At 55.3% G+C, this 17,032-nt stretch overlaps 1 protein-coding gene and 1 long non-coding RNA gene across 2 annotated transcripts; both read right to left on the bottom strand.

Moving 5' to 3' along the window:
• Positions 1 to 599: 599 nt before the first annotated feature.
• LOC141945019 (uncharacterized) lies at positions 600 to 8,492 on the bottom strand. Its single transcript, XM_074872351.1, has 9 exons — positions 8,470 to 8,492; positions 7,119 to 7,182; positions 6,912 to 7,028; positions 6,171 to 6,367; positions 5,720 to 5,901; positions 3,974 to 4,451; positions 3,006 to 3,593; positions 1,879 to 2,880; positions 600 to 1,709 (listed from the first exon to the last, which is right to left on the bottom strand). The coding sequence occupies exons 1-6, from the start codon at positions 8,490 to 8,492 to the stop codon at positions 4,300 to 4,302; spliced, it is 735 nt and encodes a 244-aa protein (XP_074728452.1). The 3' UTR covers positions 600 to 1,709; positions 1,879 to 2,880; positions 3,006 to 3,593; positions 3,974 to 4,299.
• Positions 8,493 to 12,362: 3,870 nt separating this feature from the next.
• On the bottom strand, positions 12,363 to 14,680 carry LOC141945549 (uncharacterized). The gene is made up of 5 exons (XR_012629552.1): positions 13,596 to 14,680; positions 13,468 to 13,508; positions 13,356 to 13,384; positions 13,064 to 13,104; positions 12,363 to 12,826 (listed from the first exon to the last, which is right to left on the bottom strand). It is a non-coding gene; the product is annotated as an uncharacterized LOC141945549 (long non-coding RNA).
• Positions 14,681 to 17,032: the final 2,352 nt, after the last annotated feature.

Below are 17,032 nucleotides of genomic sequence, written 5' to 3'. Positions count from 1 at the left end.
ATAGAAGGTTAAGAAGTGAAGCGGTCGTGCCGATCGTTTACACCTTTACCGGTAGCAGCACCTTGCATTTCTCAAAAGGAACCTTTCCTGCTTTTGCCCCCAACTGGGCAGCAATTTGACCCCAGTCCACTCCGACGAACACCTTCGCTGTGGAAGCGGCACTCAAACTCACAAGTTCGCGGCGGTGACGCTTTCTTTTGACTTTCCTAAGGCACAGGTTTGCAGCGCTTCTTGGAAGGAGATGGGAACACTGCAGTTACTGACGGCCTCCTCAGCCTCAAGATGCAGGATGGAGGCCGAGACAGTCAGGGAGGACTGGGGCCTTGTCCGCTCTCAGAAACCCTCCCCAGTTTGCTCTGCACACCAGTCCCGCTGCGGAACACGCGCAGCTGCGGCTCTGACTGGCCCCGACAGCTCGCCCGTCCATCCCCTTGCCAGGAACTAGCGCCCCGCTGGCTACAGCTCAGCCCAAAGCCAAACCAACATAAAATCGCTCCTACGGCGACACTGTCCCACCACCAACCTCGTCTCTGGAAACCGCCACCTGATCTCCCCCTGTTTTGCTGATTAGGGGTATCAATTAAACTCAGACACCAGAGTGAAAAGCGCAGGCATCTTTTACTAGAAATAACTAAATAATGTAACAGAATAATACAGAAAACATACAGTAAGAAAACACAGAATAGTGCACTCAAACAAACAGGAAAACACAGGGTAATGCATCAAATCATTACTACCCGAGAGAGAGGGAATAGCGATTAAGAAAGACCCATCACCACTTGCACCCGTTCCCATCATCCAGACCCGCAGGCGCTGGGCAGCCCCGGTTACAGCGAGGATTTGGAGAGCCTTTCCCGGCAAGTGGGAAGTCCTACGCGGTGCGTCCACCCGTAGGTGAGGCTTCCAAAGTCGCTGTGAGCGGGTCCAGCCTTATATACCCAAAAATCAGCAAGCCAGAATAGCTGGCACCTTTGATTTGAGCGGAAATATCTGGTTTCAATCTCACATTAGATTCCCCCAGAGCCTGGCCAGGGCTCAGGGGAGAAGCTAAGGGAGTTCCTCGGCTTATCTAATTGCATTAGGTGCAAGGTCTCGCATCAGGCCACAGCGACAGACAACGGTCTCCATGACCCTGTTGTTTTATCCACACACAAAGAAAGATAAATATACATTCAAGATAGCTACGTCTTCCATACGTATCTCGCTAATGATTACATACTGAGTTAGCAGCTTCGGCTTAGGGCCTGCTGCTCAGGCTTCAACACTTCCACTTTTTACATCAGAACCGTGCAGGTGCTGAAAAAGAAGCATTCAGAACAGGGGAAACCACCTCCAAATCCCTGCTCCCGACTGCTCTTCCCCCGGCATGCCACACAGCTTCAAAGGACACTTTGGGTGGCTGCAGAGCCCTCCCTCTCCCCACAGCTGGTGCGGCCACACCAAACGAAAAAAAGGAGTTTCCTGACAAGTTCAGGGAGTCGAGTCAACTTCAGGTGGATTTGGAGCAGTTTCTAAAACTCTGGGGAACTGCCAAGAACCAAGTACCTGCTTGAGAGGCACAGAAAACATCCCCAAAGGGGCAGGGATGCTTGAGGACTGCTTTCTCTCACTTCTTCGGCAGCCCGCTGCCGCTCATCCCCCCGCTCGCTCTTACCTTCGCAGGTCCTTCTGCACGCGATGGTCATCTCTTCCTTGTTCACCACCAGCTGCTGCAACAGCAGAAGGACGCCGTCGGGTCTGAGAGGGACACCGGCCCCCGGACAGAGCTCGCCACAGCACCACCCGAATCCCAGAGGCCCTCCCACCCGCAACTCCGTATAACCTAACGCCACCACTCCCCCCCCCAAAAAAAAAACCTCACAGATCGGCTTTTCTCACCCAATCGACGCTCCGGGGCCGCCACGCGTGCAGTGCCGGCCGGCGCTGGAGCTGGGCTCGGAGTTGGGAACTCTGGACAAAGGGGAGCTGGGCACACAAAAGCGGCGGCCAAGGAAGCTGCGCCCCTCCTTACGGGGGGCTCGAGCCGCTGCCGACACTGCAGAGCCACGGGGCTTCGCTCTCTCCTTCGAAAGGAGGGGCAAGGAGGGGCAAGCCGGGACTCGCCCTCCGCTCGCGGGCTCAGAGGGGACCGACCCCCTGTTGCTGCACAGAGCCCTTCTTTCCCTCCCGCGAAGTTTAAGCTAAGTACACTGCAGCGATTTCAACAGGGGCCTAAACAAGAAGCTCATTCGCTCGCTCACTCACACCCACAGACACAGGCAGGCACACACACACAGACACACACACAGACAGGGACAAACAAAACTTCCCGGAAGAGAGAGCGAGCTCTGTGCAGCCAGTGTCTGGGGAGCCATCCCTTCCCACGAGCAGGAGAGCAGAGCCCCAGACCTGCCCCGCAGGACTCACGCAGGCCACAGGGACTCAACGTGCCACGGGGCTTCACGGGGTGGCCAAGGGACAAATGCCGTGACACGCCCCGACTCCAGGGGGTCACGCTGGCCAGGCCGCCAGCAGCCAGAAAGCCGCCGGGGCTGGGGAAACGGCCCTCCCCTGCTTACAGGGCGGGCGTGGGGTCCGGAGAGCCCCATTTCCCCCTCGGCGCGGAGACAGCGCCGCTCACTCTCCTGACAGGGCCGCCCTTCTCTCCAGGCAGCCAAACCGTGAGGCAAGGTGGCAAAAGACCAGAGACCCGAGCCCTGCTTACAGGGAGGTCACCCAGTGCAGCGCCGGCCAGGGTACCAAAGGTGCCAGCAACGGTCTTGTGCGACCGCAGCCCCGGTAACGGGGAAGCACCTTTGTCCAGAGCTCCCTTCTCTCGCCCCGCTCCTCTCTTCAGCCCGCCTCCCCTCACAATGCCTCTTCTTTCTTCTTCAGGAGCTGCTGCTTGGAAGGAGAGTACGGTCAAATGCCAGCTTCCCCACAGGGAGGACAGAGAGAAGCCGGCCCCCCCCGCCCATACCCCAACCCCCCCCCCCGAGAAAACCTCACAGATGAGTTTGTCTCACCCAGTTGGTGCTTCAATACTCCCTGCAGGGACGACTGCGACGGCCACTCATCTGCTCCGGGCTCCTGGCTGCATCCAGCAGGGCCTTGGACCCTCCTCAGCCCCTGAGGCGACGGCGCTCGCCCCCCCAAGCGGGTCTAGTCCACCCCCCGCCCGCCCCGTGGCGACGGTGCTCCCCCCGCTCCCGCCTCAGACGGCGACGTCGCTGCCCCCCCCTCCCAGACTGCGACCCCCCCCGCGTCGGACGGCAACGGCGCTCTTCCCCCCGCCCCCGGCGGCGGCTTCCCCCCACCCCAGGCGGCGACGGTGCTCCCCCAGACAGACGGCTCCACACCACCCCCCGCCCGCCCCGCGGCGACGACGCTCTCCCCCCCCTCCACGGCGACGGCGCTCCCCCCCGCCCCAGACAGGCCCCACTACCCTTCCCCTCAGGTGGCCGCTCTGCCCCTCACAGCGGCCCTTTGGCCGGAGCGCCTTTCTCTTTCCTGCACTTGTTGCTCAGACTTCCTCCGCTCCTCCTGCCGCTCTCTCTTGTCTTGCGGATCCTTCTGCACGCGATGTTTGTCTCTTCTTTCTGCTCCACCACCAGCTGTTGCAAGGGCAAGAAGACGCCGTCGGGTCCGAGAGGGTCGCCGGCCCCCGGACAGAGCTCGCCACAGCACCACCCGAATCTCAGCGCCTCCCCCCCTCCCCCCGCCCCGCCAAAAACTCACAGATCGGCTTTACTCACCCAGCTGTTGCTCCAGTGCTTCCCCCACGGACGACTGCGACGGCCACTCCTCTGCTCCGGACTCCTGGCCGCGTCTGGCGGGGCTGCACCCGCCCCCTTCCCCTCAGGCGGCCGCTCCGCCCCTCACAGCGGCACGCGACTTTCCCGCCCTTCCCCTTCCCACAGGCGGGTCCCGCCCCCTTCCCCTCAGGTGGCCGCTGCGCCCCCGCATGGACTTTCCCGCCCTCACAGTCTATTACCTGGGCTACAGTACTTGATCTTGTCCAGAGAGTGGCGGTGTGGTTGCCTCTTGCCTCTCTGCCTATAAGCAGCGGATGCCATAATCCAATTATAACTGAAGCGAATTTTGTGTTTTATTAGCTGCTATTAAAAAAAAAAATATTTTAGGGAAGTATACACACAGGTATACTTTTGTAACTGAGTGATCTGTTTAACCATCCTCCAAACCTTAATATACAATACTATTAGAAGTAGTAAACATAATAAAGTTAGAATTAGGAAAATCAGACCGAGTCCTGTTGGTGGTGGTGACCATCCAGATAAGCTTTCCCACCATCGATGTTCTTCAAGGAAAGAAAAGAGAGCTGTCTCGGGGCGGAGGGGGGGGAAGGCTGAACAGGTTACCCCTTAGGATGCAGGATAAATCCATCTCGTACTGAGTTTCTTTTACTCCATTGTTGTCACTAGCATCCCATGCTAGAGGTAGGGGGGGTGCATCTAAAATTGGTGAAGGTTTAAACGGCTGCTGTAATGCTCGTGGGTCAAGTATGAATAGGCATTTGTAATTTAGATATGTTTTTAATTCGAGTATCACAGTTTTAATCGCTTCTTCATGTTCTGAATCCCAACTCCACCGTTTTCCTTTTTGTAAAAGCCAATACAGTGGACAGGCAATGGAGAATCCAGGTACCTGTTTTCTCCAATATCCTAAAGTACCCATTACAAAGCTGTTGTAATTTTTTTTCTAGATTGGGGCATTTCTGATTGTTTCTACCCCCCTCTGGGAGTCTGGTAAAGGTATGCTGGCTACCCTCCCATGTAAATGCAAATTTTTGTTTTGCCTTCTTCCCCTAAGGGAAAAACCATGTCTTTGACATGTAGCACTGCCAGCCAAGGACGTGCAGGGACTTGCAGCCTAGTCGTTAAGGCTGCATTGTTGGGGTCTGCCGCTGACAATGGGGCTCTATTTAAGCACTTAAATGCCCATAATGGCCTGTTCAACGCCACCTCCCCCTCTGGTTTACTGACTGGCCAAACAGGAAAATTGGGGGGGGGGGGGGGGGGGGGGGGGGGCGGGGGGCGAGTTCTGGAAGTAATCTGTCGTTTTTCTAAATCTGCAATAGAAAGCTGCTTAGCAACTTATTTACTTACTTCTAGCAAGTTATAGTACTACTTATAGTATTTTTTAATATTGCTAAGAATCCTGCTTGCCCAGACTGTTCTGTGGAATTTTACCAAGGACTGCTGTGTTCATCAAAACAAAGCAGTTTACTGTGAAAATCTACCAAGAACTGCAGTGTTCAGCAAAATATCATGTTTTTGTCCTCGAGGAACAGGTATGCTCTAACTAGCTGGGCCTCGGTAATGAGTAAAGATAGACATATACGGATGGTAGAAGTTTCACTGCTTCCCTTAAATAAGATAGCATGAGTAAACCGGCTGAAAAACATTTTTGTTGTTCAAGAAATTGGCTAAGAGAATCTGCGCATGCTCCGGGGAAAAAACAAGGTGAGAAAGACTACGAGCCTTCCTCCCAAAGACCCCGAAGATGCCCCCCAGGAGGCAATGCACAGGTGCAAAGATAACATAAACTGCTGACACCAGCCTCTAGAACTAACCCAGCCTTACTCATGCATACGTATGTTTGTGTTATGTAATCCAGTGAATAAGTGTATCCACACTCTATAATGTTTTGGTAAAATGTGCTGTTGGTGTGCAAGGTTTGTGGAGAAATCCCCTTGCACCGTGGCCGGAGTAAAACATACCTGCTTTATAACTCCATTTCGAGTTGTAGAGTCTTTTTCCGCGAATCAAAGACCACTGCAGATCCACTGCAAGCAGCGGGGAAAACGACAGTTCAGCGAGGCCTGTGCTGGTCATTATCAGCATCCCGTGGTGCTGACGGCTGCAGTCTCTGTTGTGGCATAACTTCGTCAGCCAGAGCTTTCTGGGGGGAGGCAGAGTAAAGTCCACGACCCCCAAGGCTCCCACAATGCCGACACAGCAGCTGAGGTACTGGCACCCATGGGCACACCGCCCCCCAGCCCGGGGCAGTCCCTTGCCAGCTCTAACCCGCCCCCCCCTGCTTTCCTGCCTCCCTCCACCCTGCAAGGGCATTTCAGATGCCCTCTCAGACTGTCCCTTCAAACCACCCAACCACGCAACCCACTGAGCACGACCACTGAGCCCTAAAAGCCCTGACCACTGCAAAATTACCTTCTCCTCTTCTTCAGGAGCGCTGCAGCAGGAGTAAAGCAGCAGGCGCTCGGGATGGCCTTGAAGCCTGGGGCAACTTTCTCACGCCTGTGGTAGCTCACCGCCCTGGATGTGACAGCTGTGACTCCCGAACTGCAGAACGGTTTGAGGTGGGAAGGGAACTCTTGCAGGTCATCTGGTCCAACCACGCCCTGGAACTAAAAGTAGCCACAGCGAACAAAAGAGGGGACGATTTAAAAAGACAGAGAGGGCATTAAGGAAAGAGAAGAACTCACTAAAAAGACACTGAAGGGGAAAAGAACATTTTAAAAGCAACAGGTGTTGGTGAAATAAAGGAAAAAATGATCACACAGGGATACCGAACTAGAACAGAGGCACAGAAAAGAAAATTTAAAAAGCGGCAGCACTAAGGAAACATGAAATAGCGACAGCAAACTGAAAGACGTAGAATGAAATTTTAAAAAGCGACGACACTAAGCGCAGAGATGGAAGATGAAAAAAAGGAGGGAGAGGCAGGACAAAAGCACAGAGAGAAATGAGAAAAGGGAGCAGTAGGACAAGAGAGAGAAAGTGAGAAAGGAAGGGGGAACAGGACAGAAGAATAAAGAAGAGGAGAGGTCTAGGAAAGGGGCGGGGGCGGCAGAAATAACAGCAGCATGGAAAAAAGAGGTCCAGGTGACGGGCAGGAAAGGACCGGGACGCACAAGACGTGTGACAGGGCCCTGAAGGCCCAGGACTCACCGCAGCTCTCGCTCTCGGCACTGCTGGGAGAATTTGACGGGTCAGATGCTTCTTTCTCCTTCCTTCCTCCTGCCCCTCTTCTTCTTCTGAAACTCCAGTCGCCTGGCTGTCCTCACCCTAAAAGAATACACGGGTGTCTCTCACCTCTTACAAGACCAGGCTTCCGACACACGCAGCCTCGCTTGCTCGCGCACTACGCGGCCGTACCGCGCTTGGGGTGACGCACGCAGACCCTGGGTGCACGCTGGCGGTCTGACTGTGAAGAGGGCTCCTTCCTCACGCAGAGAGGCAGGCTCTCTCTTCCTGCACTGGGAGGCGGGTGCTGCACAGATGGTCTTGATTTTCTCTTTCTTCCGCTTTCTCTGGTCTCTCCAGCTTCAGCCGCGGCAGCTCCTGTCCGCTGTCCACAGCCGGGAAGGGCTCCGCCTGTCCCTTTTTGCCCCCGTGCCGTGAGAAGCGCAAGGCCAGGCAGAGACACCCCACACAAGCCCGAGGTGGGCGCAGTCAACAGCACCCCAGGGCGGGAACAGACAAGCGCAGCCTCAGCACGGCCTCTGGAAGAGGGAAAGAAACAGCACTGACCATTATTGCTGTAGATCGCACGTGGCCGGAGCCCCACCTTCCACCTCCCACCGCGCAGCAAGGCATCACAGACCCCATGGACACCTACCAAGGTGCATGCGCCGTGCAGAGAGCCCACGGGGCACCACAGAGACGTGGGGAAGGCACCGCATACAAGACAGAACACAGACACCACAAATGACACGAGTACACTGACACAGGCCAGAACATGCACGTCCTGTGGGACAGACCCTGCTCTCTTCCACCAGACTTAAGGAAGCCTAAATAGCCCTCTCCACAGCCCTGATGGTAGAGCCTCTGCTGGCCCCACCCTACCCACGGCTTTTGCCCCTTGACTTACCTTTCAGAGAGCACGCTCCAGAATCCATCCTCATCAGGAGCACATCATCTCACTGGGATGCTCCCGCATTCAACAGGTTCCTCTCCATCACCTGCAAGACAGAGCGCGGCCAGTCACCGCAGACGTGGAGTTTGGCCTGGTGCACGCCGGCCTCCCAAGCTTCGGGGTCCCATGCCACCCCGACACCCACCCCCTCCTTTCCCCCGCAGCCCCCAGGGCCCTCCCACAACCCTCCGCCTCTCACCTGCCTGCAAAACCAGCCAAACTGCATTCTGCTTTTGGCCCCCAAACCAGCTGCCTTAGTGCCCCTTTATGAGCCCAAAAACCTGCCTGCTGAGTCTCTTCTCAAGTGCCAAAAAAGGCACTTGACCTCTGTTTCTGAGCCAAAAGCCACACAACTCCGTCTGTTTCAGAGCCCCTCAATCAGCCACACGCGTCTGTTCTCAAGTCCCAGGAAGGCAAAACGTTGCCTCCATTTCTGGCCCACGGCACAGCTCACCCCGTCTGCTCTCTGACCCCCTCCGCAGTCCCCACGGGCGATGCCGAGGGGTTGGGGGGGGGAATGCAGCCACCCCACAGCCCTGCACTCCCAGAGCCCCACGGGCAGGTTTGGGAAGCGCTTGGGGATTGCGGCACTTCCGGGAGACGCCACCGCGCATGCGCACTGCCGGGGCACGGGCACACCGGTCCCGGGGGAGCCGCGGGCGGCCCGCGGGAAACCGCACGAACCCGCCCCAAAACCGCCCCTCGCGCTGCGCCGCGGGGCCGCGCCGGTAGCGAGGACTGTGCCGTGCCGCGCGCGCGCGGGAGCGACGCAGCTGCCGGGCAGCCGAGTGCCGACAAACTACAGCTCCCGGCGTGCCCCGGGGAGCCAACAGGGCCGACCGGAAGCCCCGCATCACGTGACCACAGCGCACGCCCGTCGCCCACGCACCCGGAAGCCCGGCCTCGCGCGGCCCCGGGAAGCGCCGCCGCCGACCGGCCCCGACCCGGAGCGGCTTCTGCCGCCGGTCCCGCCGCACCGCGCGGCCCCCCCGTCGCGGCTTTACCCGGCAGCCGCCAGGCGACCGACCGCGCGGCCCTGCTCACCTTCTCTCTGCTGCTCCCTCGGCTCGCACCGGCTCCTCCTCCAGTACCTCCCCGGACAGGGAGGGGCCGCTGCCCGCAGCCTCACTGCCCGCCCCGGGGGCTCCTCCAGCCCGACCCACGCTCCCCCCCCCCCCCCGCGGTAACTCTAGCGAGCAGCACCGGGATTAAGGCCAGGCAGCGTGTCCTCAGTGCAGCCTCTGGAAGAGGGCAAGAGGCAGCAGCACTGACCGTTATTGCCGTAGATCGCCCCCGGCACTTGTTCACGGGCGGCACCGGCGCTGCCGTTCCGCGCTTCGCGCTCCGAGCACCCGCCGACAGCGCGCACGGAGTGGGGGCGGCACTTCCCGAGCATGACCCCGGGCACGGCCGTGCGCGGGCGCGGTACGCGGGCTGCATTACCCGTCTTTAACCACAGGGTGGCAGCACAGAACACGACAAACAGCCGCGCCGCTCCGCCAGCCCGGCCCCGCGCTGCAGTACCGACATTTACCCGCCGGGCGGCGCCATCGCCCCATCCCGCCCCTCGGAGCAGTTCCCGGCAGCAGAAATGACGCCCGCAGCAGCCCCCTTCTACCATCCCAACGCGGCAACTGCTCCCCGGGCGGACAGGGCTCGCGTTCCCCGGCCCCGGCAGCGCCGGCAGCAGACACTGCAGAGAGAGTTTTCACCCCGGCGGCAGCACAGCGGGTGCTGAAGGCAGCAGGGCACAGACGGAAAGCTGCTTTGTGCCAGGGGGGCGGCCGCGCTCAGCAGCAAACAGCACGGCCGAGCAGAGCCGGTGCCAGCGGCGGAGCTGCACAGCAGCGATGACACCCTGGGAACCCGCGGGCTCTGCGGGGCTGTTTGCACCTTTCCTCACCTCTGGGCTACCGGTGCTCTGCTCTCCTCCCCCGGCATCCACACGAGGCTCCCTGGGCAGGGCCTGTCCCTTCGAGAAGAGACGCCGCACAAAGTTCCTCCCCAGCCTGCCCTCCAGCGCGCAGCGAGCCGGGCGGCAGGGAAAGCAGAGAGGCCCGTTGGGCTGGGAGATGTCCTCAGCAGGGGACCGCAGAGCCCGGGAGGGTCCGTCTTTGCTCCGGGCAGCCGCGGAGCCCCGTGCTCCTTGCTGCTCCCACCAGCGAGCACTTTGCTGCCTGCAACACGCAATACTTGGTCGGCTGGAGGGGCTCTTCTGCCACTGGGTCAGGCGAGCAGCTCAGTGCCTTCGGCTGCCTAATTCACCTCCTTAAAACACGCACTTCAACCCTCGCTTTCTTTAATTGAGACCCCTCTAGCTATCTCCTGGCCTGCCAGCCGTTTTCAGCTAGCAACACAGCTGACATACAGTGCTGGTGGAAATCGAGCGGTCATCTTGCTTTGATGGCAAAAGGCTTTTGTAACTCGGACGTCTGACCTGTCAGCAGGACTGCAAGGCAAGAAATATGCCTTTACTCGAACAAGCAAGACACCGGCCAAATAGCTGTGCACAGCCATACGTGGCTGCCTGGGACCAACACCTTTTTCTGCTAAAACCAGAGCACAGCTCCCTCGGGAAGAGCCATCGGCAGCGCAGAACGTCCCTCCGCTTGCCCTGCGCCAGGTGCCCGGAGAACAGCCTCTTCCTCTGACTGGAGCAGGCAGCAGCCTGTTGGCATACCGGCCCCTCGCCCCTGAGAAAGCGGCTGCCTGTAGCAGCGGCAGAACCGCTGCTGCCCAAAGGGGAGAGGAAGGACTTGGGCTAAAGCTCTCCAGGCTGCCTGTGTCCCACGCGCAGTCGATGGCCTTGGCAGCCCAGACACAGGGCAAAGCCGACAGAAGGAACCTAAGAAGGAACCCCAGGGTGTGTAGCAGCTTCTGCAACAACCGTACTTTCCCAGCCCAGCTGGGCAGAGGAAGGGGCAGGAGAAGGGCCGGCGGGTCCCTTCAGAGGCAGAACGGCTGCAGATTGTGCCGGGGCCGTTTAGCTCTTTCTCTTTGGCAGAGTTACGTCCCAGAGGTCGGCAGACGGGTCTGCGGGCACAGCGTGAGCACTGCTGCTTACAGAGCAACAGGCACTAGAAAGCAGCAGTGAAGAACGAGGACGGCCCATCGGGATGGTGGCAATAACAAGGAGAGACTAAAGCATCAGCCAGGCAGGGCTGGCAACTCACCTCATGTCATGGTTTGAGCCCAGCTGGACACTGAGCACCACACAACCGCTCACTCACACCCCCCACCAGCGGGACGGGGAAAGAACGGGAAGGGGAACGTGAGAAAACTCATGGGTTGAGATACAAATAGTTTAATAATAAAAAAAAACACCACACACCCACCTTTTGTGGGGGAAAAAACCTCACGCAGGGCGGGGGGGAACCTGGGGCAGACACGGCAGCGGGGTCTGCATGTGGGTAGAAACGCGCGTGGGGGGACGCGGGTGGGGATGACCCGCACCAGGGAGTCCACCTGGGATAACCCGCAGCAGATCACTCACCTGGGACAACCCCAACAGATGATCCACTCTGGAGAACTGACCCTCACCGGATAATCCACACCAGAGAACCCCCAGCAATGCCCCTCAAACAGCCACCGTCTCATCCCAGATTTTCCCCAAATTGGGTCTGGGTTTTTTTTTAGTTTTTCTGTAATACAAAAATTGGGTTTTTTGCTTTCCCAAAATATTCCATTTTATTTTTTTTCAGCACTTCTCCACAACATCAAAATTGTTGATTTTTGGTTTTGTGCATGAAAATGGTGGGTTTTCTGCTTTCCAGCTGCACCACTCCAGGCAGGTTTGGCTTTCCCAGGAGCCCCAAATTGAAGTTTTTTTTCAAAAAAAACCCTGGGTTTTTTTCCTCCCGTTGCAGACCCAGAATCAGGGTGCTTGGGGTATTTTTGTGCCGTGGCAGCGACACAGGGCTGGCCCCATGGTCAGGGGGTTAGCGGCTGCCAGGCAAACCTGGCCCGGGGGGACCTGTCGAGCATCAGAAGATGCTGACAACAACACACCTGAAAAACAAAAACCCCAAATCCTATTCCAGCATCTTGAAAAACTAACACAGAAGAAAGTTCTGTCAGAAGAAGGGACGGAATAGCAGTGGAGCTCAGGGAGGACTCTGTGTGAACAGGTCAGCTCCACATACAACACACCCTGGCAAGGCCGGAGCGATTTCAACTCCTCAAATCACCACCAAGGCCGATCGATACGATCCCGAGCACATCGTGCCCATAAAAGCAAACGCTCTTGCTGGTGTCGGAATGTCTCATCCTGTCCTTACAGCAGGGCTGCAGGGAGGGAACCCTGCGAGGCTGTAGGACGAGGTCGTACCGTCATCACAACCTACGGCTGACGGATCCGCCGCGACTCTTGTGCTGCTGCTGCTGCTGCTGCACATCCTGCTTGCTTGGTCAATAAAATCAGAAGTGAAGTGTAAAACTTTAAAGGGTAAAACAAAGAATAAAGAATAAAGCTCAGTCCTTCACTCTTTAGTGTAAAGGTGGGCATATGCTTATAGAAGTGTTTTTATTAGATGTGTAAGTATTTGATTTTCCTTTTGCATTCCCTGAACTCGCCCAGCTGTGAGCTGATACCATTAGACTGTCTATCTCCAAAATACACCCGTACAACTTGACGAGGGGGGGGGGGTTTGGTGTGTTCCATAATTAGCAGGGATGTTGGGCCAGCTGCACCGCCCAAGAGTACTACTGGCAAATACATCATCTCTGAAGATCCACTCTGATGGAGAGTTCATAAAATGAAACTTCCTTGAGAAAGGTTTCCATTTTGTAAAGTCTCTTTATAACTGAAGTCAAGATTAGACACCGTAGGGCAGCGGTCCCTGATCCCTCAACTCAGCTTTCAGAGGGCCAGGGGTCTGAATCCATCCTCAACAAAAACCACATCAGCTAACCGGGACATTCCTGCAGCTGCCAGGTTCCTCTTCATCATCTGCAAAAAAAACCAGTGCCAGCAGTCAGCATCACGTCAGCTGACACACCTCTGTCACAACACCCTCCACCTCAACAGCCACGGGGCTTTCCGCTCAGCTGCTCTGTGCAGAGTCCAGTGTCGGACGCTGCGGCCAGCATGGCCCGTGGCACCTACCATACCAAAAGACAGAGAGCTACCACTGTGCTTGTGAGAAATCACCAGCCCCGTGCTCCTGCTCTCTACTACCCAGCTCACCTCAAACGCTCGTCCGATTCCAAAGGCAGCGTGCCCGGCTCCTGCAAAACCAAAGAGAAATGCTTCATTGAGCTGCCACGTGATTCTCTGCACTGAAACCCTGACCCAGCCGACAACTGCCTCGCTGTCCTGGACTGCTCAGCGGCACGCGGCTTCGCCCCTCCCAGCCTACATGTGGCACCTGCATAAACCAAAGCGAGAGGCACAAGCTGAACCTGCAGCCTGCCCACACCGACTGCCATCTCCTGCCCCGTTACCTTGGCCGCTCACCCACCCTGCTTCTGACATTTACCGGTCGCCATGTCGAGGCCTGGGTACCACCTGTTAGACACAGACAGCAGGAGATGCTTCTAGCTTCACCAACAGTACGACACCTGAAAAATAACTCAGCCCACTCGTCTCACCTTGCCCGAGTCACCTCCAGTGCCAATATCCTGCTTTGCACCTTCAAAACAAAAAAAATCCCAAACCGATAAGCCAGTCATGTAGCAACCAGTCACGTCTTCTCCTCCGACACCACACGCTGACCCACCTTCTTACAGTGCCCTGCTTGCTGCCTCTGTCACTACTTGGTGCATATATTGTCCCTCTGGATCTGAAAAAAATTTTTAAGCAAGTCACCTGGATGCTGAGTGACAGCTTAACAATTCCAGAGTTCTTGACTCCATGTAGGAACACTGTCTAGGGTCTCATTACAGCCTGCCATTAAAAAAAACATAGAAACAAAACAGCATTAAGCCCTACACACATGAGCCTTAACACCTTTGAGATTCCATCTGTTCAACTACCACTCCCACAGCCTCTCCCAAATAGCTCCGGTCATCCCCGTGACATCCTTGCTTGCTGCTGAGGGCTGCTTGCTCCAAGGGGGCTGTACGGGCTGTACCTAAACAGTCCAGGCAAATCAACATTAACTACAGACTCTTAGTGCTATTCTTCCCCTGACCAACATCGCTGTGCCCCCAGGCAGGGCAGTTCCAACCCACATACGTGTGCAGGCTGACACGCCAGAGAGTAAGAGAAGAGTGCTCTGAAGAGCGCCAAAAACCAAAATCCAAAGGGAGCTGAAGTGCCACAAGAGCGCGGTGGAGTACGCAAAAGGACTTGGAAGACACTGTTATACAGAGTAGAGAAGTTAGGAGGGAGCACAGTAAGAAAACAAGCCTTGCAGACACAGCGAGGGCCCTGGAGTCTCAGGAGGGCATCTGGGCAAACTACAGATGACTGAGAGAACAACCAAACAGAGACACCCTCGATGGCAGAGAGAAAGAAAAAGGAGCGCTGCACAGCAAAGAAAGGAGGGAGGCTCTGACAGAACGAGAGAGAGAGAAAGGGAGATCGAGTGCCTGAAGGTGCTGTGGAGATCGAGGGAGGTCTCAGCAGGCACTGCGACTGTGAGGAGAGGGATCGTGGGGGCGGGGTTGATGGATAAACGAAGGCTGAGGGACAACCAGGAGGAACTCGGGTGATCACCTGAGCAGAGTACAGATGGTCTTGGGTGGCTGGGAACTAAACACGGGAATCCTGGCTAGCACAGAAGAACAAATGAGTTCGTGTGCGGCTCAAAGACGGCCCCACCTAAAGTAAAATTAACTAAGTGCCACCATGATTGAATTCTTCTTTCAAATTCTGTTGCATTATCCCATGTTACCTTTCAGAATTCTCTTGGCAGGATTCTGTCCTCACCTTCCCTGATGATTGCAGCTGCTGTTGATTGTATCCATAACTGAGCTTGGAGACAACTAAGGGCTGTAGAAACGTTAGTCTGAATTGTGTCTAATGCATCTACGATTATCTTATCTTTTTCATTTAGGTTCTCCCATTGTGGAAATGCGTTTGCCATAAGCCACTGATTATTGCCCAAAGTTAGGAGGGAGGATTTTAGAGGATATTGTATTTTGTTCAGGTCACTGGCTAATGTAGTGAGTTTGTTCATTATTATTTCCGAATCAATACTATTTAAAACTCCCAATCCTGTCTCTAGAGGACCAATTAGGTCTCTTTTTGTTCGCCCCGTATGAAGTGTTCGTCTTTGCATCCAGGTTGTCCATCCTTCGTAAGAGGTCTTTAAGATGAACAGGCTGGCTGGATCTCTGAAATACTGCTTTGCATCAGTAGCTCAAGTCGTTTAAGAGACCATGTTGGATTAGATATTAACTGTTGTTGACCAACATTCTTAATTACATATGGGCCTATCGGATACACATATGGTGCTCTCAATCGTTTAAGTTCTATAAGCAGGAGTGGTTGTGGTTTCCTCCTGTGTTATATTTAATCTGAATTTGAAAGATACTGCTTGGTCCCCTAGGTTGGTTCCTCCTAAACAAATAATGGATACTGGTTGGATTGCAGTAAACACATACCAACAAACCTCAGCCACACAATGGGTTTGGCCTATTCTGGATCCCATTTTCCCCTTGGAAATTTTCTTGATAGTAATTAGAGTCAGGGGAGGTGGATCTTTTACATCACTTGCATTGAAGATTCTACAACCCATCTGTACCTCCTTCCCTCTTATAACTGTCCAGGTATGGATTGAATTAATCTTTTCCCATTTGTCTGGTCAAAATGTCATGTTGTCATATATTATAACAGTTGCCAAATTCATCCCCAATAGATTTTTTTTCCCATAATGCTTGTATGTCCAAAATAAGCATCTGTCCAAGGCCATTCCCAAGCAACTTTCTCGCCCTTTGCCCTTCCCACAGGTGGGTCCTGCCCCCTTCCCCTCAGGCAGCCGCTCCGCCCCTCACAGTGGCGCACAACTTTCCCACCCTTGGCACACAGCAGCTGCTCCTGCCCGCCCGCGAGACGCCCGCGGCAGGGAGCACGCGCCCGCCCCGCAGCAGGGACCGGAGCTGCTCCCTGCGGCGGGCGCCCAGCCGCCTTCTTAACTCACTGGCCTCACAGGCCGCCTCTGGGTCCACCACCAAGGATCAGGTCCCCCTGGGAACAGCCAGAAGCAGCAGCAAGCTATGACCAGTCCCTGTGTCTCTAGACCCAGGGCAAGAACTGTGCAGGCCTGAGACCACCAGCAACCAAGACAAATGCGTGCTGGCACACAACCAGGCATCAACACGTCTATGCTTTGTGCTTACACGGACACACTTGCACAAACCCACAAGTGCTTGCACAGGAAGATGTTCCCATGGACAGAGATCTCATGGCTCAGGTGTATGAAAAACAACAAATCCTGGCTGCTCCCAGCCTCGACCCTTCTGCAAGGCAGAGCTCTCCTCCGGGGAGGCAGCTGAGGGGGCAGCAGAATTCTTCTCAACTGCTGCATTCAGACCCTCTGCTCCTCACCCCTTCCAGCATGATCCTCCCCCATGTCACTCCTTCATTCGCCCTGGAGCTCAGCAAGGCTGCAGGACAAGGTGACAACTCACGTGAACCAAATCTGTATGTGAAACTGCAGCTACTTCAATTGCTCACCTCCATGTAATGCTATTTGCTACAAGGACAGAAAAAAGTATCCTTCAAGTCATCAACTTCTTGGGCTATCAAAGCTCATGCTTGGAACTCTAAATGTATTGAGCGCATATGAAATACTGTCTGCTTCACTGTATGATGTTTTATTAAGCTATACCAACTAACTCAGAAAGGATTAAACATTTTTTTATTTTAAACGTGAATTCACTTTCTTCAGAAATGAGTTAAGAAACATTTTCACGTATGCCTGGACCTTCACTTTTCAAATGAACATCTGAAAGACAGCTGTATTTCAAGTGATTGCTGGAATGATACTTCTGAGTGTTGGCACTGAATACCCAATGCCTAGGGTTACCAGAGTATGCACAGAAATGTGCAATTTCCTTAGCATTCCATTTTCTTTCAAGTCTTACAGATGACAGGGCATCTCATGAAATGCTAGCCAAGTTAACTCTTAATGATGTGAGTTCATTTCAGCTGCTAAGGCACATCCTTTCTTACCACAAGTTTTACATACTGTAATAATAAACTAAACTC

Source organism: Strix uralensis, chromosome 6 (genome assembly GCF_047716275.1).
Source record: "Strix uralensis isolate ZFMK-TIS-50842 chromosome 6, bStrUra1, whole genome shotgun sequence".
NCBI lineage: Eukaryota > Metazoa > Chordata > Aves > Strigiformes > Strigidae > Strix > Strix uralensis.
The sequence above is the reverse complement of the archived record's forward strand: the minus strand, read 5'-3'. Positions and strand labels throughout refer to the sequence as shown.